General features: G+C 38.9%; 1 protein-coding gene across 2 annotated transcripts in view; it reads left to right on the forward strand.

The window, feature by feature from the left end:
• The first annotated feature begins 1,606 nt into the window (after positions 1-1,606).
• hs6st1b (heparan sulfate 6-O-sulfotransferase 1b) overlaps positions 1,607-23,244 on the forward strand; it is a 67,572-nt gene continuing 45,934 nt past the window's right edge. Inside the window, exon 1 of one of the 2 annotated variants that reach the window (XM_027173580.2) lies at positions 1,607-2,494. In XM_027173580.2, the coding sequence (XP_027029381.1) occupies positions 1,974-2,494 (521 nt within the window). In that variant the 5' untranslated portion in view covers positions 1,607-1,973. The remainder of the gene's footprint in view (positions 2,495-23,244) is intronic. The other variant, XM_027173570.2, reaches the window with a different exon arrangement.

A 23,244-nucleotide genomic window follows, 5' to 3' on the forward strand; every position in this document is an offset into this window, starting at 1 on the left:
TTAAGAAACATGTAATAAAATGGTGGAGTTGGTTAAAGGTTTTAACTGCAATTCTCTTCACTGGCATTAGAGGGCTCTAAGAATTACAAACTGCTTCTTTAATATTTTAAGTGTGTAGTAATTATTCTGTTATTCATATTAAAGCATATTATATACACTTCTATAGCCTTCACTTTATTATGTATTAAATTCACCCTATAAAACACAACACACCAATGCTTTAGACGAGTCTTAGGTGCTTTTTACCACTTCCTGTGGTCACTTTACTTGACTTCCTCAACAAGTGCAAATCAGGTTCATCATGGCGGTGCTTCCAGGGTCCGCAGGACAGCTATCACATTACCAGTTTTCATCCAAACCATGCCCTGTTTCACACTGTGTGAACACCCCCTTAGTTTCACATGTTCTCTCTCACTCTGTATCAGTTTCCTCTGGGATCTTTGGTTTCCTCTCACATTACAAAAACATTCAGGCTATGCTTTTATTGCACCTAGGTGACAAGTGGAAAGTTTATGAGCAGAAAACACAACGCCATTTCCATTAAAGGAACATAGTGACTCAATGTTTGCAATGCATTGTGGGATTTCTTTTTAAGATAGTAAATGTTCCAGTGATTTGAAAATCCTGACAATTGCTGACTATGAGCTGATTATGTCACACCCTGTGTTTTGGACACTGCTGCTGGTGAAATGTAGTGGTAGTGTTCCTTATGAAAGCATTTATTTTGAGAAATGGTTGTGGTATCTGTAATGTGAACATGTGTGGAAAAAAATGCATAAAATGTGATTTTCTTTGTGCACAGTACTTAGTAGCAATTGTAAAAAGTGTGAAGTTGTGTACCTTGTGCCTCCATCAGTCATTGCAACATAACAGGCTCTGCTGCCAGAGACCTCCCAGTCTGTTGTGAGCTAAATTTTATGGTTCTAAATAGGTGTTACACAATGGCAGGCTATTCTGTCCATCAACTACGCTTGTTATCTGTTTCTTCCTTATTGATCGTGAACATTTTTACATGCACAACATACACTCGAAATCTATAAAATGTTTTACAGTTTTATTGAATATCTATTACCAGCCTAATATTTTGGCCTCACATTGGTAAGACACATTGTTGACAAATGTACTTTTTTGTGAATGATTCCCTTAACACTTATATCAGGAGATTAATACTGTAGTATGGAGGTATTGATTTTTGTTTTTTTGATTTTTTTTAAATAAATGATCATTTTTATCCTGTCCTAGCTGAATTTCATGTATGAATTCTTATTCTTTATTTAGGTATATATGTGAATACATGTCCTTATCATACTGTTGAAGCTTTTATAGTCTAAAGGAAGTATTCTTCATCGTACTCTTACTATTCTTACAGTAGGTCTGTTACAGTCTTTATTTACTTACTTATTTTGTCCTGCTTACTTAGCTAAAAGTGTATCACGTGTAAGGTTTTAATCTCGGAGGTAAATGTGTTTTTAAATACATAGTCGGCGTGTGACACCAACCAGAGTATTAAAAATGCTCGGTTTGCTTTTACTCTTGTGTGAACTCTGTGTGTGTGTGTGTGTGTGTGTGTGTGTGTGTGTGTGTGTGTGTGTGTGTGTGTGTGTGTGTGAGCGAGAGAGAGAGAGTGTGTGTGTGTGTGTGTGTAGGCAAGTGGGTGTCGCTGTGCGCTCACTCGAGCGCTACACAATGATCACACACAAGACAAGGAAACCGTAGGACACAGCAGCGGTTCAGCGGAAGCGCAATCTCTGAAAGTCCCGTTTGCGCTCGCTTCGTTTCAGAGGCTCGGTGTTTCCGGGTGTTTCAGAGGCTCGTGCCACACAAGCTCTTGGTGGATAATAATGTGTCAGTGTTTAATCTGCGTGCGCGCGCCGCGGTCTGTTGAGCCGCTCCGGTCCCGTTGATCTATGGAGGGCGCGAGAACGGAGCCAAATCCGCTACCCGAGACCCCGCTGTGTGAGACATGGTGACAGATGAACATCGCGGGAAGGACCATGGCTGAACGGGCCAGCAAATTCGTGCTGATCGTCGTTGGCTCCGTGTTCTTCATGCTCATTCTGTACCAGTACGTAGCACCCGGTGCGATCAACTTCGGCACGCCGGCGCATGGCTACCTCCCCGAGGAGGACATGACCATCTTCCCCACGCCGGATCCGCACTATGTGAAAAAGTACTACTTTCCGGTGAAGGACTTGGAGCGCGTTGTGGACTTCGAGATCAAGGGCGAGGACGTGATCGTGTTCCTGCACATCCAGAAAACAGGCGGCACTACATTCGGGCGGCACCTGGTGCAAAACGTGCGACTGGAGGTGCCATGTGACTGCAGGCCGGGACAGAAAAAGTGCACTTGCTACCGACCGAACCGCAAGGAGACGTGGCTCTTCTCGCGCTTTTCTACCGGCTGGAGCTGCGGCTTGCACGCGGACTGGACCGAACTCACCAACTGCGTGCCTGGAGTCCTCAACAGGAAGGAAAGCAAGACAAAGAAACTGAGGTGAGCTTCTCTCTTCAGTGCATTTAAATCCCCTTCATCTGAGTTCATAAGCACACTTGGAAATGAGCCTGGATGTGACTGTGGGCTTTGGTTGTTGTCACTGATACAGTTTAAAGTCCTGGAAGTAAAGCTGGAATGATGCTGCAGGAAAAGTGCTCATAGTGAATAGAAATATGTTCTGGTTTCTATTTTACACACATACCTGTTGTTTCTCAGTGTATTACACACCACACAGAATGGTACAAAACTGGGTCTGTACTGTACTGTACTGGGAAATGTGGATGTAGGGTACAGTTAAAAGAGATTGTATATTATTTATTTATTTTTTAAGTAAAAGATTTAAAGGAACACTATATACACATTTATACACTATGTAAAAGAGCCCTGATGGAGGATCAAAAAGTGTGTGCTTGAGGTTACCATCCCAGTGACAAGGGAAGGACAGTTCAGTAGCCTTTATCCTAAGAGTGCCGTGCTTCTTAATGTGCCTGCGGATGGTTAATGTTATGTTTAAGAAACAATTTCTAGAAAAGAGGCTGTATTTTTATGCCAGACAAAAACCTTTACTGTAAAGTAAAGAACCCTATGTTCAGCTAGATGTAAACTCCTCCGTCCTTTTTTTTTTCCTAAAGAAATTGCATTACTGATTATTAGAACTCTGCTTCCAGCTACTTTTACTGTTTTGTCATCTTCTGTGTCATTTCTCTTTGTCTTGTATCCAAAACGAGTGAGGTGAAGAGTGAAGGGGAAAAAAAAGAAGAGTGAGATTATACAGAGACCGTGTAATGTTTCTCTGGAATATGACAAAGCTCTGTGACTGGAAGTTTGCCGTTCTGACAGCATCATTTAAATCCTGAACAAACAACAGGAAGGTGAGGTTAAAATTCCAGAAAGCATTCTTCAGTATGTTTCTCTTTCCTGGGAAAAAAAAAAATCTAAAATGCTTGTTGTAAGAAAGCCAGTGTGTAAAAATAAATAAATAAAAAATAGGGAACAGAATTGTGTACCAAGGTTCCTTTTTTACACACCTACTTCTTTTTGTTCGATGTGTTGTCCACTATCAGGGTCCCCAAAGGCAACTTTGGGACGTGAACTGTTCTTTTTCCTAACATTTGTAAAAGGGAAACCCTCTTATATAGCCCTGAATATGGAACCATTTAAAAGGATTTCCAGAGAAACAAACTGAATATGTCTATAGATTGCTACAAACACCCCCCCCCTCCCAAATAGAGTATGTTATCCCAGTTGAATTTTACATCCGGTTCCATAAAATGCTGATACAGTAAAATTTTTAGGTGGTTTCTGTAATGATTTAATCATGTTTCCTGTTACCTGTTGTGAGTAATATCCGTGAAATGTCTAAATGCAAAAAAAAGCGATTTCCTGTCATCAGACTCTGGAATATGGCAATGCTCCAGGGTTACAATGGCATAATATGCTTTAAAAAAAAACAACAACAACAGGAAGACGGTTAAAATTCCAGACACCTCTCAGCTTGTTTGCAGGTGGGGAAAAAAAAAGGTGTTGATCACTTTATTGCTGAAGAAATGAACCAAAGTGTGTGTTTGTCAACAGAAGAACGTTATTCATTGCTCATTAACACCTCTGAGTGTTTGTTCTTGCATATGATGCATGTCATGCTTCAAACAGCTGAAGTGATTGGTTAGGGAAATGAGGCAAAATCCTGCATTCCTCAACTTCATTGGGATGCTTTGGGGGAGAAAAAGAAAGAAGGAAGGGGGAACTTGCAGTGGTGAAGACAAAGCTGACATAATGTCGAGTGTTATGTTCAATCACAAGGGTGAACAGGGTCAAAAACCAGATGAAGTGTTTGAAAAGTGTACACCGCTGGTTGAATTCGTCAGTTGTAAAGAAAAAACAATCTGGGCTACATCACAAATTTGAGTAAGAATGAAGCTAAGGTCAGAAGTGCACCTATCATGGCCTCCAGATGCAATTTGTGTATTGTGCAGCTAGCGGTTTGTGTACGGCCTAGAAACTGACATTTCCCAGGGTTTGTTATGAAGAGAAAATAAAGAAAAAACTCTCTATGTAGAGTTTTTTTTTAATATTGCACAAACAGCAGCGAGTTGATATCTTTTTCAAAATTTTCCAGTTAAAGATCACATTTTTAATAAAAGTGCTTTAGTGGTTGGCTTATTAATGGTCTTTTGGTTCCTGGTGTGAGTGAGTGTTGGATTAATCTCCTACTCTTTAATGGGTTTTATGGGAGCTGCAGAAGCTCATTATGATCATCATGGTGTGTGCAGTAAGGATTACGGGCATGTCCTGGGGGTAATGTTGCAGTAATATACATTACATTTTACACACACACACACACACACACACACACACACACACACACACACACACACACACACACACACACACACAGAGTGTGGCTTAAGAAGATTGAGGGCTGTTGTTGAAGATTAGCATCTCACAATAAGGTGGACCACAGCGGCAGATAAATGGCATTGGTGTTGGAGGCCCTGTATTTCGAGTTATTAAGCTGCAGTGTGGATTTATATACCGTATAGATGTTCTAATATCAGATGAAAAACTGATCTCTCCAAACTTTTGCTGTTATTGTCAATTTCCCCTGATTTAACTTGCTAACCCTGGCTGCAATTTTATGTCATCTTCAAGTAAATGTCAATGGTGGAACATTATTTATCCAAATTTTCTCACTATGCATCTAATTGTTTTTTTTTTTTTCTTTTGTTAGATGAAAAGCAAGCATTCACGAGACTGAATTCATTCATGAACTATATCCGAAAGTGTAGCTTTTCTCTCTAAAGTTTTCACTCTTTTCACTCATCAACCATGTATCCAGGGAAGAACCTTGGCATCCTTTCCTCATAATGATCTAATTGTGGTTCTTAAGGTCCCTAACCACATGAATCCTAACATTAGGCCTCCTGTCTGACTGTTTGCTGTGATTTTACTAGGTAAGTCACTTATTATCACTTCGAAACAGCTTTTATTGCCCCCATTAAACGCATAGCCGTCGAGTTCTCTAACACTAACCCGTAGCCAATAGCAGCAGGTTTTGGGCAACATCTGTGTGCTAGGCTAAACAGCTGCTTGACTAAATAATTACACAGCAAATAGCACAATTCCTCTTCTACTTTACTGCCTTATGTGTGTTCTGGGTGGGTAAAATGCAACAAGGCTTTTCTCATGTATCTGGTTTCTGAAAAAGATGTTTGTTTGTCAGACATCTGGGTTTTTCCGCAGTGGAACTGATTTAGACATTGGAGCTGAGCTCTTGAGCTGATTTGACCTTTAAATACCTTCAGGAAAATGTCTTAAAGGAAGTCCTTATTGTTGAAAATGAAGCCAGAGAGTTGAATAAAGATCCTGAAAAAGTCCAAAATGTACCATCAGCACGGGTTGTTGGTTTACATCCAAATCTGATCGAGTGTTTCTACTTTAGTCCATTAGCCGAAAAAAATCTGCATCGATGTTGTGTTCTCTAGCTTTAGCTCTCCCTGATAGCTGTCTCTGAGATGGCGAGCCTACGTGCAGTACTCCAGTATCTTCCTGCAAGCTGAACCCACACAAGCAACTCCGTTTTGAGAAGAATGTTTTTATAAACTGAGGAATATCGATTTTAGAATCATCTTCCCACTTAATAGATTAGAAATGCTGAGAAAAGAAAATACAACAACAACAGAAAAAGGAGTTAGTTTTGCATTTACAACCTCAATGTCATATGATATTGTACATTCCCTGAACAAAAATGATTCATTTCACACTATAATATGGAGTCAGTATGTTGCCAATGTAGAATAATTTATTTAAGGCCTCCAGAATCTGACCTGGTAAAAGCAGCACTGACACAGACAGACGATTGGAAGTCTTAATAAATTAAAAGGATACGCATTACCACCAAGTGTGCCAGTGTGTTGTAAAGGGCAGTTCAATGTATCTCCAAACATTGTCCAATTCTTTTGGGATTATCAAAAAATGCTATCGGAAACACCAAAATAGACAAAAATCGAGTTTGAAGCAGACAGATCTATCTAACTCTGTCTCTATTTGGCAAGATATAAAATATTTAAGGCAAGGAGAAGCTTAGCAGTTATATACAGTCATTCCCTCACCAGCCTTTTTTTATTTTTATTTTATTTTTTTTAGTCAGGTGTTATGAAGAAACCAGAAAACCCCCTCTGTCTCAAAGAAACTCATAACGGAAAACAAAAAAGAACAGCTTTACCTCTGAAGGATACAAAGCACTGTGATGACTCTTTCCAAAACGATAGATAAACGTCTCATAACAGAACGATTCGCCGTATCAACAACGCTGAGCATCCAGCATGCGAGTCGCATACAAGTTGTTTGTATAGAAATAATAATTTATTAAAATCTGCACAGTCACCGGAGCTACTGCCAGAGTTTATGTGCAGAATAATACACAATGGATTTTGCTGTAATATGAAAAATAATCCACACTGGGGTGGTTTGGTTATTACCAGATTCACTGTGGATTATTTACTTATGTGCTATTCTACTGAAAGCTTTGCGATTTGCCAGTGATTGCATTTTTAAAAAATGTATTAATTAAGCGATATTGCAGAAGCAAGAGTGTGGTTTTATACAACAGTTAACAGTCAATAAATATCATGAATCTGGAATTTTAGACACAATATTGCTGTTTGTTTTAATGAAGGAATGAAATGGGGCATGGAAGCGTTTATTATGACCACATATACATTGGAACACAGTGGATTTCTTTTCTTTGCATATCCCAACTGAGGAGTTTGGGGTCAGAGAGCAGGGGCAGCTATGATACAGCACCCCTGGATCAGGGAGGGTCAAGGGCCTTGCTCAAGGGCCCAAATTGGCAGTATGGCAGTGTTGGGACTTGAAACCAGATCTTATAATCAACAACCCAGAGCCTTAACCACTTGAGCCACCACTGCCATGTTTTTGCTCTGTTAGTGAGAATAAATCTCGAAGCAGCTACAGTTATTTATAACAAATAAGTTATATTTATTTGTACGTTCACAATAAAGGTGCTTCTGGTAAAATTCACACGCTTTCATATTTAAAATCAACCATTGTGTTTTGAGAAATGTTTTGTCCATTGATGATGTCACTAACACTACTGTAGAAAGCTAGGAAGGGACATTTTATGTGATGAACACAGATGTACGATGTGATACATAGCTTGAAATCACCCTGTGTGCTTACGCTAAATATTAACCCTCTTGGAACGCTGCTCGACCAGTCAAATTATTGGACTGGCGCAAACTCTTCTACGACAACATAACATCACATGTTTTAATGCTTTATGGTTACATTTAAAGTTATAGAGTTTTCACAGGACAAGTTAGTTCCTGTTACTACTTACTTTATAGAAGCTGTTAAAAAAAAACAGTTGTTCCTTCAGCTTTTCCTTTTTGTCTCGGTTAAAGTTAATGAGGCACATAAATGCAGCATGTCATGTAACAGAGAAACTGGAAAGTGCTCTGGAGAGTCCTCTGTCCTAAGGACTTTCCCATTTCGCTAGGCTTAAAACTGACAGTTACAAAGCGCTGATACTTTCCAATGACTCCTTTCATAAATGATTATTACAGTAGCGTAGTCTTACGGAAAATGTCACCGTAGCGAGGACTAGGTGTTTTTCCTCTGTTCTTGTTTTGTTCTTGGATTAATGTGGGACACATTCATATAAATTGTTCGTTAATGTTCTTTCTGGATCTACTGTCAGAACCATGCAGTTAACATTAATCAATACTACTGTTTCTAGTTTGGGAATTCAGTTCTTGCTAAATCTACACTTTCCTACCAATCACAATCAAGAATTCAACAGCGATGAGATATAAGTACTATATAAAGTTCAATCAAGCATGAAGGACACTGGAACTTTCAGTTCACCTTCACTGGAGATGAGGCTGGCAAATGGGGCATGTGCTTTATTAAAACAGGGCAGTATAAAAGCTTGGAGGCTGATTATGAAAGGAAGGTTAGGAGAGCACTGGGATCAGGGGTTATAGATAGCCTCTCGATGGGTTTGAATGCTCTTTGGCCCGCTGGTGTAATTCTGGAGAAAGGTGCGTCCTGGTGTTAATAATAGCGGAGCTGGCTCCAGGATGTGATTTAGTATGAAGCCTGAGGACAGGCCAGCCTGAGCTGGCACAGAGCTTGCTAAGCCCTTAACTGCCTGTCTACTGAGACAAATGAGGAGCAAGTTCTCTTTAGCTGTACCTCACTTTTACTTCCTCTCTCTCTCTCTCTCTCTCTCTCTCTCTCTCTCTCTCTCTCTCTCTCTCTCTCTCTCTCTCTCTCTCTCTCTCTCTCTCTTTCTTGCTCTCCCCATCACCTCAATAACACCAAGGACCATAACATGAACACTCGCCTCGTGTGGCTTTAAAAATCATTCAAATGGTTTATTGGAATGAAGTCACTGGTACTGCTGTATTTTCAGCATTCACTCTTTTTATATTTTGTACTCATCACCGAATGGAAACGGGAAAGGGAGGGAGTGAAGGGGTGATTTTATCATTTTAAGCACTGGTTTGCACTGTTAGTGGATCAGAATATGTATTCTTAATGTAATACAGTACACTTAATTCATTTAGACTGCTACGGTCATTGTATGACAGTAATTGGGCAATTTTCACATACTCCTGCTGATCCTACTGTATCTGGCAACCGAGCGTGAACTGGAACTCCACAAGTGCCTTATGTGGATTACAGCATTAGTACGTATCAGAAAAAAAGAGTTATATATTAATGAACAAGACTCTGAGCATTGGCCTAATTTGTGAAAATTGACAATTTCGCTTGACTTCACAGTGGTGGACATCTCGTACATTTATTAGCCCTCGGAGGTGATAGGTTAAAAGTGGTCTATGTGAGCTAACATAACAAAGTGAAACATTTAATGCTTGTGCTTTATTACAAACTAAGGGAAATGAACAAGTCTATGATTGTTATTCTCTTTTAGCAATGTTTGTAATGTTGCATTTATTGTTTGTACAATTAAAAAGTCAACAAGTTGTTGGCCAACATTTAGCAACTGTGGGTGGTGATATCCTGTTATTACTCGAGTCTAGCTAGCGTCTTTATTTAATCTTACTATGTATATCAGAAAAGTGATTTTATTTATTTATTTATTTCCCTCCCTATAAGGATCCTTTGCTCACACACCGAGGATTCCTGGGCAGGGAATTAAACCAGTCACTCGGTGTCTGTCCCAAGCCTGGTTAAAATCAGGGGGTTGCTACAGGAAGGGCATCCGGTGTTTACTGTACCTGTACTAAATCCAAAATGATGCTGATCTGATGATCCACTGCGGTGACACCAAACAAGAAGCAGCCAAAGAACAAAACAACAACTGTTATTTTCTTATGTATTACAGGACTAGGCTTAACTCTCAGTAACATAGCACTTCTGAAGTTGTCACTGGAGCATGGTGATTACACTACCTTTTAAAAGCCATTCATCCAAACATTGTCTTGCCCGGGGTGTGAGTGAGATTTAGAAGCATCATCATTCCAAAAATAAACGATTGTTTTGTAAGAGCAACTCTATCATTAGATTAAAAAAAACAATACTGCATAGAAAGTCGGCTTGTCCCAGCTACTGGGGCTACCAATTTGTCCATCCCTGTGTGTTTCTTGCTTGGTACAGTAACTTTGCCACTGTGTGCTCATGTTACGAAACAGGTGCATATCATTCCTCCCAATTCACTCTTATAGACCGAGCTCTAAGCCAGGATTGCTCAGATAATGGGGTAGACTTTCAACTCTGTCATGGTGTTGGGACCAAACGGCGAAAGGTATGGTACCTGGGGAATAGTAGCTGTGTGTGTATGTGTGTATCTCTCTGGTTGGCTGTGGACAGCCCTTTGTGTGCTAATCCAATCAGATCAGTGGGGATTAAAACCTCTCAACACCAAAGAAGACTGTGGCGTTTATGCAAATCCCTTTAGTGCTCAGTGCTGCTGCTGAACTGTACGTGTATAAGGAAGCAGAAGAAAGAGTAATGCAGTGGGAGGATGGGATCACACGGATAATATCGCTGTACTGACTGCCAGGGCTCGATGTCCTGCTTAATAAAATCTGCTGTAAAAAGTGCAGCATCAATAACTTCAACAACTTCCATATAACTTCCACACCATTTTATACACAGGATTATGCCTTACATTTGAATGTTGATGTCTTTTGGTCAAGAACGTCAGAGTGGTTTTATTTTGCATGAGGCATGAACACTTTAACAAACAAACCTGCTAAACAAAACATTTTCATTTTGGAGACCTCCCACTGTCTATGATTGGTCCAGACTGATTTGGTACCCCATGAGGAGAGTCAGTGTGATTTTCAGTTTCTTTGTTTACTTTTTTGGTAGCAGTCATGAACGCAGTCATGATCAAACACATCTGAGGGAAAAATTTTCAATAATTTTCTAAAATGAAAAAAAAGGAACACGACACCCATCCTTTTTTTTCTCTGTCACAATTATCTTTTCCTGCCATCACTGCTGTTCCTCATTTATTTGGTATTCAGGTGTCCATCCCAGTACATCTCACAAATTGATTCCTCGATCCTACTTCTTTTGGCCTATGACCTGGAAATTCGATCTAAGTCTGCAATCTTTAAGGAAGGTATTTTTAAAATCTGCTCAGAGAAATCATGAAATGAGGAGAGGGGAGATCGGGATCGATAAGTTCTTGACACAGGAGATCGGGATCGATAAGTTCTTGAACTCCCAAAACACCAAATTAGAATAAATGATGCAGTGGTATGAAAAAATATTTTAATTCAGTAAGCAATTGGAAACAATTTAAAAAATGGCCCTTGCTTTGAAATGGTGATGAACAGTTTATTGTTTAGGCTCAAATGCCATCATTTAAGTGTGTGATGTACATATAGTATGTAATAATAATTTGAATTGACCTTAATAATTTAAAATCCTGCAATCACTTTAAACTGATGTTTTTACGAGTTTTGTAAACACATTTCTTTTTGATTCCCGACTGTTGTGTTGCTTTTTATGCATTTTTTTCTCCAACGAGGAACGGAGACTAGGAAAAGGAATGAGGATCCATGATTATCGAAGATTATTGTGAAAATCAGACCAATTGTCATTTAAAGCCAGGCCCTACACTCAGAAATAACATGGGCATAAAAACTAATAATTTTTTAGTCTTTAAAAACTAAAATCATTTCCTCCACTACAGCTTTGAAATGGCATTTGGGAGACACAATTATCCAGAGCGACTTGCATTTTATCTCAGTTTATACAGCTGAGCAGTTGAGGCTTGAGGGCCTTGCTCAGGGGCCCAGAAGTGGCAGCTTGGTGGACCAGGGATTTGAACTCACTATCTTCCTATCAGCAGGCCAACATCTCAACCACATCCCTCTACGTAACCTACTGCCTGATATATCCTCTGTCTTCTAGCTTTCCTCTGTTCAAATGGTTTTTAACAAATGTTATCTGGGAAAACTCTTGAATAAATATGGATATAATTGACAGCTTGAAGTCATCGTTGTCTGAAATAAGGAACCCACAGCTGTGCATGCCGACTTGAAACTTAACCCACTCTTCCTGCTCTCTGGTTGGACATGGGAAAAACGGGTGATCCAGAGATCAGACTGATTTGATGAAAGGACAAATTACAGAGTGATGACTGATTAGCCAGGAGACAGGCTTTTATTGGAACTTGGGGTGTGTGTGTGTGTGTGTGTGTGTGTGTGCGCGTTTTTAATATCAAGTTGGGAACTAAATGTCCCTAAATGGAGAGAAAATTTTCACCAAGATTTACCAAGTCCAGAATATTATTTTAATACAAAAACAATAAATAACCCTAAAAGAGCCTTTTTTCCCTTCATGTTTGTCAGGTATTATGTATGGGGAACGTCCTCAGATGGACAGTAATACGTGTGTGTGTGTGTGTGTGTGTGTGTGTGTGTGTGTGTGTGTGTGTGTGTGTGTGTGTGTGTGTGTGTGTGTGTGTGTGTGTGTGTGTGTGTGTGTGTGTGTGTGTGTGTGAGAGAGAGAGAGAGAGAGAATGTTGATGGACAGGATGGTAAAAGTTTTAACAGTTTTGTGTGTGTGTGTGTGTGTGTGTGTGTGAGAGAGAATTAGGGAGAGAGAGAGAGAGCATCATTGCTTGCTTTTGTCTCACACTTAAATACGAAGATGCCCATCTCAACGAAGCAGACTAATAATAGATCAGAAGCCTATCATGGTGATCTCAGGCAATCTGTCACCTCCTACTCCACTGATACGAACCTGCAAGCTTGCTGCACATATTAACACTAGGATATCAGTAGCAGGCCTCGAAATAAAATGTGAGTGGAGAGAAACATGGTCAGGTACATTTTACATGTACGTGACTGGACTGCAATTAGGGCTACACTGCATGTTTAGCCTTTAAATTTATTGCTCCATTCCCCTCCAAAAAATATGTCTGGACTGGTATTTGGCCAGAAATGAATCATGATGCCAGATATTGTCTCTCTGTTCTGACTGTTGTACTCTGGTTAGTCACGACTTGTTCAAAGGCAACAACACATCACCTGAAAAATTCTTCATTAAAATGGGAAGGCAGTATTTTAAACAATTGTCAGAACGACTGAGCTAGTGATCTCATGCGTAATTTGCCGGTGTCTTACCATTGCTTATGCTGATTGACAATAGTATCTCCTGTGGCTCTGAAGGGGAATAAAGGTTTGGGTGTGGCCAGAATTATGTATATTGTACTATTATGTACTACATAATGCTGCACCATTACATTGGAAAAAAAACTACTGGAAGCTATTTACGAGTAGAATGTAGCTGCAATCGCCATCATTTGTGCTTAGTCAGCTTTTTTGTTTAAACCATCAGAAAGGTCCTGAATACTAAAAACTGAGGTCTGGACTGTAAATAAACATAACTAGCCATTGGATACATGTACATTATATTCATTTAGGATTTAGGATGATATAAAACTACACATCAGTGTGTTCTGGGTTGAAAATTAGCAGAGAAACTCATCGCATTATTGTATATAGTTACCCTGATATATTTTCTTCATTTTAAAATCTCCATCCATTTTTTAAAGACAAAAGGCAAAAGAAGAGACATTTTGTTGCTCTGTACTGAATTAGGCAGCAGGTCATTAAGGTTATTTCATTTAAAACATATTTTTGGTGATGTTTAAAATGCATTTTCTGACAGATATTTAATTCGTCCATCACGATAGTATTCCTGATAATATCGTTAATCGTCCAAGCCTAAGAACAGCCTTTTTATTGTATATCCAGGTTTGGTAGAGTAAAATGTGTTTACATGTGAAATTGGAGCTGATTTGCAGCCATGTTGTTCATACTATACCGAGGGCAACACGGTTCATTCACAGAGTTACAATTACAATCATGTTTGATTCATTAATGCCTTGGAAAAGAGGATTGTATTGCAGTAGGGAGCTAATTAAACATGACGATTTACTCGTTAGCTGCCTGCTTGTTGAAGGTGGAATTCAATAACCAACGTTTTCTTTATTATTATTATTATTATTTTTGTATTATTATATTTTTATATTATTATCAATTTTTTTTATTGGTTTAAATGTCCGGGAGAAAGACTGATTCTGTATTATGACACTCTGTTTATCACCTAAAAGCATCAACAGTTCATAAACTGACACATTTTCGTAAATCAGTGTTAAAATACCTGAACTTAAAGGTTTGTGCTTGCTGTCTGGCCTTTATTGTGTTTGCTGAAGTTTCTGTAGTAGGATGTAAGGGAAGAAAAAAAAAGCTTTGTGTGATAAACACAATTGAATTTATTTATATATTTATGTATTGTTAAAAAGTTCAAGCTGAGCTAACCATCCAGTCATACTGAATAACTAACCGTGTGAGTCGTGATCAGTTTAGACTTCATAAACTGGCCTTCATTCTCTCCAGTACCTACGTGAAAACCTTCGAAGACATGCGTACACTGTTTTGCATAGAAAAAGAGTGGTTCGTCTTTCTACACAGCCAGTTGGCGGCTGAATTTGCAGCCAGTCATAGCATTGAATACATTTTTTCCTCTCTATTCACAGTTTTTACCCTGATATCCTCAAGCACGATGTTTATATCAAGTACAGTTTCTCTGTGGAAGTGAAAAAAGGAGGTCTTTTAAATACTGATTTATGCTTCTGCATGAACACAGATTTGCATCTTTGCTTTGTGATGCAGAGAGGGGGATCATGGGTAAACATGACACGCAGGGACGTAGTGTCTTCCGAGTTGACTACGCATGGAGCTAAGCGTCGGGTGAATGCTGATTGGTTGGTGGAGTTGCGTTTCGTTTGATGAGACCCCGTGCCATTTCTTCTACGGGTTTAATCAAATTCAGATTAATGGTGTTTAAACTAGAGCAATTCTGTTCCAAGTGCAAACAATAAAGTGCTAAACATTAAAGCCTTCCCTCATTGCATCCAGAACTTACGTCTTCCACAGGAGACGGAACTGCTTTCTGAATGTGTAATCCATTAAAACCTTAAAGCAGCTTGAGATAGGAACAAATGATGTTATAAATACGTTGTAATTACCACAGTTCAACATTCTGTCAGTTTCTTCAACCGGTCTCTTTAATTTCTCCTCGGTGGTAAAATGTTTGCATTAAACTGCGAGTATAAATGAACATAATCACGTTTTCTACCTTGTGTTCATGTTTGCTTTACACCAGCTGACACTCACATTATTGCATAAAGGATTTATTTACAGAGAATCATGTTAACAGAAATATATTAATATACCAGCTGTAGTTCATTATAGTTTAGTTCTGCACTAGCAAGCACTGTATTTTCTCTTCCTCTAACAGATTTCCAATAGAGACGCGTTGTATGTGATGTGAACCTCGGCAACTTAATAAAAACGAGACCTAAATCATCTTTCAATCAATGGCTCATAGAATTACGGATTTGAGCACTAGTTAAGTTGAATTTAGTTGAACTAGCACTCTTTAACACGAAAGCAGCTCATAATGCCGAATGCAGACGAGTTTAAAACACTCGGTGAACTGCTTTCAGTGAGAATTCACTTGGTGTATAATTAATCACAATAGGTTTCTTTTTCCCCCAGGACTTTTTTTTTCCTACAATGAAACACGGAACTTTAAGTTTTTTCTTGGCTTTTCTTTGCTATGTGTAACTTGCTGAGTTCTGGTCTGGTTTATGTGACAGCACCAGCTACTAGAGAACATGCTCATTTTATGTCCAAATATGAGTGTTATAGCCTGCATGAGAGCGGACGATACGACATGCTGATGTTCTCACGCCACACAGAAATTAACTGAAAATCATAAAAACTATTTACACATGTGTCCTGGGATTGCATTTTTGCCAATTCAAGAAGCTCTGAATGTCACATCACAAATTTTGATGATGATGATAATAATAATAAAAAAAAAAACTGCAGGAAAATTAAGGAAAATTAAAGAGATTTTCTCTCTTAAGAAATCCTGAAGGAAGTGATCAGCCATAATGTCTCTGACAGGTCTTTTTGAATGTATAAAACAGGCCATGGATCCTGTCTCGTCCCATCTCTGTGGATAATTGATGCTATATTCGATGATTACTTGCTGTTGAAACATGTCTTCCTTGAAAGTAGGTACTTTGGGTGTCAAGACAGAGCTCTTGGAGATTTCATGCCCACCACTGACCTGCTGCTGTTTCTAAATATACCATTCAGGCATGCTTATTGAGCACTTGCCCTAACCAGCAGGAATTTGAATTGTCTACAATTTACTCTGCTGCCACTTGGTTGCCAGTGACCTCCTTGGTGGCGGCTGAATGATTTCAACCTGCCAGTTGGCCTGGTATATAATCAAGGGGCCCAGAAACAGCTAGATATGAACTGAGAGGAAAGGAGAAGATCCAAGCAGAGACAGGAAGGAAAGCAGGAGAGAAAAAAAAACCTTCCCTAAACGCCCCAGCCTCGTTGAAGGTTAGGACATTTGACAGGCATGCTGTATTCTAGATGTCTCCATTCTTCCAGAGATGGACACAAGACTCAAGTGGGAGTAGGCAGACATAAGATTGATGTACATTCCATTGGTGAAATTATTATCCATGTATGGTACTATTTATATCACCGCCGCTGCTGTTGTGCACAAAGATGTACATATGTCGAGCTTGCCAGAGGCCAGTTTACACTCCAGCGAGCGCAGTTTATTAATGCCGATCATGAGAGTGCACAGAGATCTGTAGAGTTCCACTGAGGGACAGTATGGTTAGAGCTGTGTAGGGGATGTTGTAAGATTCAGTAGTCTCATTCTGCTTGTTTTTATCCTGACATTTGATCAGTAATGTAAGAAAAAAAGCATTTTAAGGGTTAATTACATTTCCATCCAGGCCGTTTCAGCCAGATGCAGTTATTTTCTTATCAGGGCAAATTTAATTCCAGCATCTGTGCATGAACTATCCATATATTCTCATATCAATCAATCAAGAATCATTACCTGCTTAAATAATGATTTTTTCCCCCTTTACATTCTTCTAACTTAAGCTCTGTTCAGACAAAGGGCCGGACTAGTAGGCTTTTTCTTCAGTATGAAAACACTGTAGGAAACACTCATTTCTGTCATCTACAAAGTTTAAAAAGCAGAACAATAAAATTTAGACGACATTTAAAATAGCTTGACAGAGAAGCGACACTTCCAAGCGGGTTTTATACTACACACTAGACTGAGTTCTTGAGTACCGATATACATGTCATTTCATGGCACCAGAAACATGAACATAAAAAAAAAACAAAGAGTGTGGAAACAACAAACAGACCACATACATCGTCGGAGTCACATGCCGCATGATGTTCTTAGTCTCATCTCCAAATAAAGGCTTGTGTACTGTGTGATCCTTGTGTGCCATCACTTGTACACTTTTCAGCAACTGGTCAGTTCTGTATTGTGTCCAGCTGTCCAGAATTCTACAAAGATGCGTAACGTCCACTACTTATACCACTACATACTTTTTATTAGACATTAGAATCAAATGTGACTAAAAATTCGGAACCATGCAAATAGTTTTTCGTTGTCACCCTCCTCAAAGACATCAGTCATGCAAGACCTGAAATATGACAAGCTTCAGTATGTACAGTATAAAACTCTAGTCTAGACTGAAACTTGTCTCTGATTGGTGCATTATTTAAAATGTTTACAAAAAACAGCATTTAAACAGCAGACAGCATGGTGCATAGCTAGTGTCCTCTAGAGCTGTGGCTTGTTGTAGTGCGTTTCTTAATGAATCTTTTTTAAATAGAACACCATATGCTTCAAACACCTTCTAGGTAGAGAATGTATTTCTAGGTAGGTACTTCTAAAAAAGATTCATGTTTTACTATAATAAAGCAGAGATGCATTACACCAGGTCATTTCATCGCAGGGCGGAATTGAATTAAAGCTTTGAGGAGGTTTTTCTTTATAAAATCTGTAAACAAAAGGTTGGAATAACAGTATTAACTTTACAGATGGGATTTTTTGAATCATTAGAATCATTTGAAATGCCTCCAAAGTTTAGCAGTCCTCCCTTTCTTCCATTCTTTGTATGGGTCTTCTTTAGAGCAATCATGTCCTGAGAAGAAATATTCTGCTTCCTTCCAAAACAATACAACAAAGATCAGTGATGACTAGGGTTGCCAAGGGGCGGAAAGTTTGCGGTAAATTTCCGGAAACTTTCCACGGGAACTTAATCTGGGGAATTTTGGGAATATTCCAAATTGGAAACTTTACGGGAATTTATGGGAATTTACAGGTATTTATGGGAATTATTTGGAAATATAGGGAAATGTATAAAAACTATGTCATATACAAACATAAATAAACTTTTTTTTTGTTATTAGCAGACATAAACTTAATAATTGTAATAAACATATTTCCCTATGATTGCTATAAAATGAAAGCATCCCTCACAATGTAAAATGAAGTATTTTTTCACAAGCTTATTAGGTCTCTGCTTCTGTGGTAGTCAAGGCCTGGAAAATGGAGGTGAATCCCCCCCTTAAGTGATATATGGAGGATTTTTTGTTTCCATTTCAGGGGGAGTGTGTGTGTGTGTGTGTGTGTGTGTGTGTGTGGGGGGGGGGGGGGGGGGGGTTGTCAAATAATCTGTGCATGTGGTAACAGTCCTAATTTACTGCTTATTAAGAGTTAGTAAGGTAGTTACTAAGTTTAGGTATTGGGTAAAATTAAGAATGTAGAATAAGGTAATGCAGAATCAGGCATTATGTGCTTAATAAGTACTAATAAATAGCCAATATTCTATTAACATGAATATTAATAGAATATTGGCTATTATGTATATATTATATAAAGGCCCTCCAGTAAGCAGTGTGCTGTCTGCAAGTGACCGAGGAATGCAGGGTACAAATTCAACTTAAATTACATGAAATCTTGTTGTTTTAAACAAAATTGTGCTGCAAGATTTTTTTTTAACTACATTTAGGTTACTTGTTAAAAATTCACAGTTTATTTCCGTATATTCACGTTAATTCCAATATATTCCCGTTAATTCCCATGGAAAGTTTCCAACCTTGAAAATTCCTGGAATTTTGCAACCCTAGTGATGACACATATGTGTTACACAGGATATGTGTGTACTACCATGTGACCGAGAGAAAAAAGTAATAAATATAAAAATTCCTTGTTACTAAACTTCAACTCTGCTTCATTTTGAATCAAGATACGATGAGACCGTGTACACAAGTTGCCATATCGGACACTTAGAACTTAAGACATGGTTTCCTACTAAACAGTGAAGAACCACCAATATGTGATCTCTGTAAAACAAGAGTGATATTAATATACATCTAAGCTTTTACTCCGAAAATTCACACCCTTCCTTCATTTTCCCACATCCATGGACAATCCTGGAGTTCTTATTGAGTAGTAAAGGTGAAGGATGGCCTCATATGGCTGCTGTATCAAGGCTAGTTGAAATGCTGTAAGATTTTACTATTGTAATAGTATAAGAACTACTAAAATATCTCACTTTCCATGCCTTGATCCTGACATGAAAATAGCCATTGAGGCTGGCATGATATTAAAGGCACGATAAACATAGAATTTCCTGATGAAAAAAAGAACAAGCTCTTTTCTCACTTACTTTGACTTATTTGTAATGTCATATGCGATGCTCAATGTCATATTAATAAACCTCAATGGCAAACTAGTGGAAACTTAAAGTCCTAGAGTGCAGTACAGATATATGGCATGGTTTTGTACGAGGAAGTGAGAGAAATGAACAGATTGAAAGATAAAAGTGCTGCTACTTTGCTCTTTTTTTAGTTCGACTTGGAGAAAGGGTTAAATCCCACTAACATAGTAGACAAAGGTAGCGTTACGGCTAATGTAGGAATGTAGGAAAGCATTAACCAAATTGAAAATAGAGTAACATTTTGATAAAGGTTAATCTAAAAAAGTCATTACAAATAAATCCTTTCATGCCATTAAAGGTCACATGTGAATTATAAAGACTTAGGCTACACTCACACATACAGATGTTCCTAAAGCTGGTTGCCATAGTAATACCGTTTTCAGTGGGTGGCACAACTAAGAGAAAACGTTTATATCTAAAATTCGTGTGTGGAGAAGAAGTGTTTGCTCTTTGCCATTAATCATGTGCGCTTGACTGTCTTTAATCCCATCGGTAGTTAATCGTTGGACACGTCCATGTCTCGTCATCAAAGGTTGCTGTCACTCATTTCACCAGAAGTTGCCAGTTCTCGCTGTTATTTAATGATCTTCCTGTGCATTGTCTCTAAAAGATATGTAGCTTCATGTACATGTCATTCAGGTTGGATTTGTCCTTTTAGAAAATACAGACATTTGACATTTCAGCGAAATGCATTTGAATAGTTATGAACAGTTCTGCTTGTGGCAAGGAGTTACCGATCACACTTGTGCAATCCAATTAAATCTCTGTTGCTGGTTAGAATTGCTGTGTAATTGGTGGACGATCGGGTTAATGGCTCAAGGCATAAATGGGTCAGGGTTCAGTGGGGAAAAAAGAGAGGACCACTGTGTATATCACTGCTTGGTTACTTAGGCCTGAGTAACAGTTGGGATGGGATAGGATGGGGTGGGATGGGGTAAGATGGGGTGGATGGGCTGTGAACCGTGCCAACCAGTCGACAAGCGTGATAATCGAATTGTGGAAAATGCAAATGTGGGACGGTTACTCTGCCTGCCAAGGGATGTATTCGGGCCATTTCACAGTGGGGCTCAGCACAGGGATGTCGTTTAATTAAACATATACTTTTATATCTTTTGAATCTACAACATATCCAAGGAAATTAAGTATGACATGGGATCTGGAAAGGGTTCTTTTTAGCTATTTTTGATCTCTTTAATATAGATGAATTCTTCTTAAAGAATTTGTTGAGCATTTAGTACAGTAAACCAAGCAGATATGGCAGGAATGCATGTATGTTTTGTACGGTAATACAGGGAGGACAGGCTTTAAGTAACAGACGAACTGCAAACACTACCTCCTGCTGATTCGGTTCGTCCCCCACCGAATGCGAATCTGCTTAGACTGACAGGAAGCTAAACGGAGCACCCCAAACACAGGGGTGTGAAATATGTCCCTCAAAGAAAAAAACAAAACCCTGCCGGTTAGATCTGCCTTTCTAATTACGAGGGAGCATAGGGAGTGGTTTGGGTGGCATGATATTCTTCAAAAAGATATTCATTCTTTTTTTTTTTCAGACTGTGTTTCTCGTTCACTCATCATTTCTCACGGAAAGGGTCTGGGACCGCAAAAAGATGGCAGTCAATGCTCCCACTGTACAAGATTTCAGGAAAACAAATAATAAAAAAAATGCTGAGAAAGATTTTCCATCTAGTTAAGACTGTGCTAGATATCAGACATTCAAATCAACTGAGATATCAAATGGCACTCTTGTGTGTGTGCACTGCATTTGTTTATTTATTTAGTTTTTTCTCTTCTCCAAAACTGCTGTGAGAGTCAGCGATCTTCACCATCTCTCTTCTGAACTATTGCGTGTATGCAGGCTCTGCACTTCATTCTTCTGTCAGTTTGTTCCTCATTCAGCAGCCGGTGTGTGTGTGTGTGTGTGTGTGTGTGTGTGTGTGTGTGTGTGTGTGTGTGTGTGTGTGTGTGTGTGTGTGTGTGTGTGTGTGTGTGTGTGTGTGTGTGTGTGGATTAGGGCCTGTGATACAAAGGATCAAGACTCAGCCTGCTGGGAAACACCCCCGCATATGATTCACCTAGTTTCTGTTAATCAAAGGTCATCTCTTACTCAGGCATCAAACCGGTTCCTGGCCTCCTCGTATTTCTATTAATCTCATTTCTTTTTCCCTTCTGTCATCAATTTTTTTAACACGCTTTCTCTCTCTTTTTCTGTTGTTTGCTGGTGTTAGATGTAATCCTTCAATCTGTTGAGCTTCAGATAGTGTGTATATATATATATATATATATGAGCTCTCATAGTAGGTTGTGAAGCATAACTCCATAATTGAGTGTCATGTTCAAGCTCTCTGTCATTTCAGATTGATGTTGAAGTGTTGGGTTGAATGCCAATGGGACGCTGAATCCAATTATTCAGCAGGGACAGCATCAAACTGTGTTGGTGATCGTTCCGTACTGGACTGTATGATCTGAGTCGATTTTTCATTAGTAGAATATGGAGTGTGTGTGTGTGTGTGTGTGTGTGTGTGTGTGTGTGTGTGTGTGTCTACATATATTTGTGTGCATGCATTTCGAGATTTTTGTGAGATAAGAAATAAAATGTGAAATTCTGAACAATAAACTTTATTATTCTGAAAAGCTTTTCGATATAATGCAACATTAACTCACCACCACACCACCACCTTTTTTAAATATTCATGCCATATTGGGTGGCTGGTAGCTGAGTGGTTTATGTATCGGACTACTGCTCGAAACATTGTGAGATCAAATCCCAGGATAACCAAGCTGCCACTGCTGGGACTCTGAGCAAGGCCCTTAACCCTCAACCGCTTATTTGTGTGAATGAGATCAATGTAGGCTGCTCTGGATAAGGACATCTTCATAAATGGTAAATTTGCTCATTGGGTCAAAATAATCTGCAATTACTGTACTATCTAGATGGATTTTGTTCATTTCAAATCAGATTCTTGATCAGGAGCAGGAGTTTGAGGAACCCTAGTTTACAAGAAAACAGATAAAGGGGATACACGTTAATGACTGGCTAGCTTGAACGATTTGTACATCAATTCCAGGGTCACAAATATTGAACTACAAAAAAAAAGCTACTAGGCTTCACACGCAGAGTCAAGCCACATGAGTGCCACATGAGTGACAGAATGTCTGCCCTTGAGCTCCTGAATTCTGCCTTAATTTCTTGCCTTCAGTCTTCAGGGGGTTGATATTTACAGGCGGCGGTGAAAAGACATTGGTGTCCATGATTTCCATGCTTATTCTGGCTATGCCGGTGTCTTCAATGTGTTGTATGAAGTATGAAATTGATTATTCTGTAACATAGAAACAAAGTTAGTGCCATTTATGTTTTGCAGGGCTTTTGGGATATTGGGATATTTCTCATGAACTATTCATTAACAAGGGAACTCATTATAAAAAAAACAGTAATGTTAAAATAACAGGGAATAATTAATAAAAGCACTGAAGATGTTTCAGAATTGAAATCAAGGCAGTGATTTTTCGTTTTGTTTTGTGTTGTGCATCGCATACTGCAGTGCAGCAGGAAGATTGGTTTGAATCAATCCCTAGTGTATTTAACCCCCTTGGTGCAGTTTGTTTG

Source organism: Tachysurus fulvidraco, chromosome 25 (assembly GCF_022655615.1).
Source record: "Tachysurus fulvidraco isolate hzauxx_2018 chromosome 25, HZAU_PFXX_2.0, whole genome shotgun sequence".
In the NCBI taxonomy this organism is placed as follows: domain Eukaryota; kingdom Metazoa; phylum Chordata; class Actinopteri; order Siluriformes; family Bagridae; genus Tachysurus; species Tachysurus fulvidraco.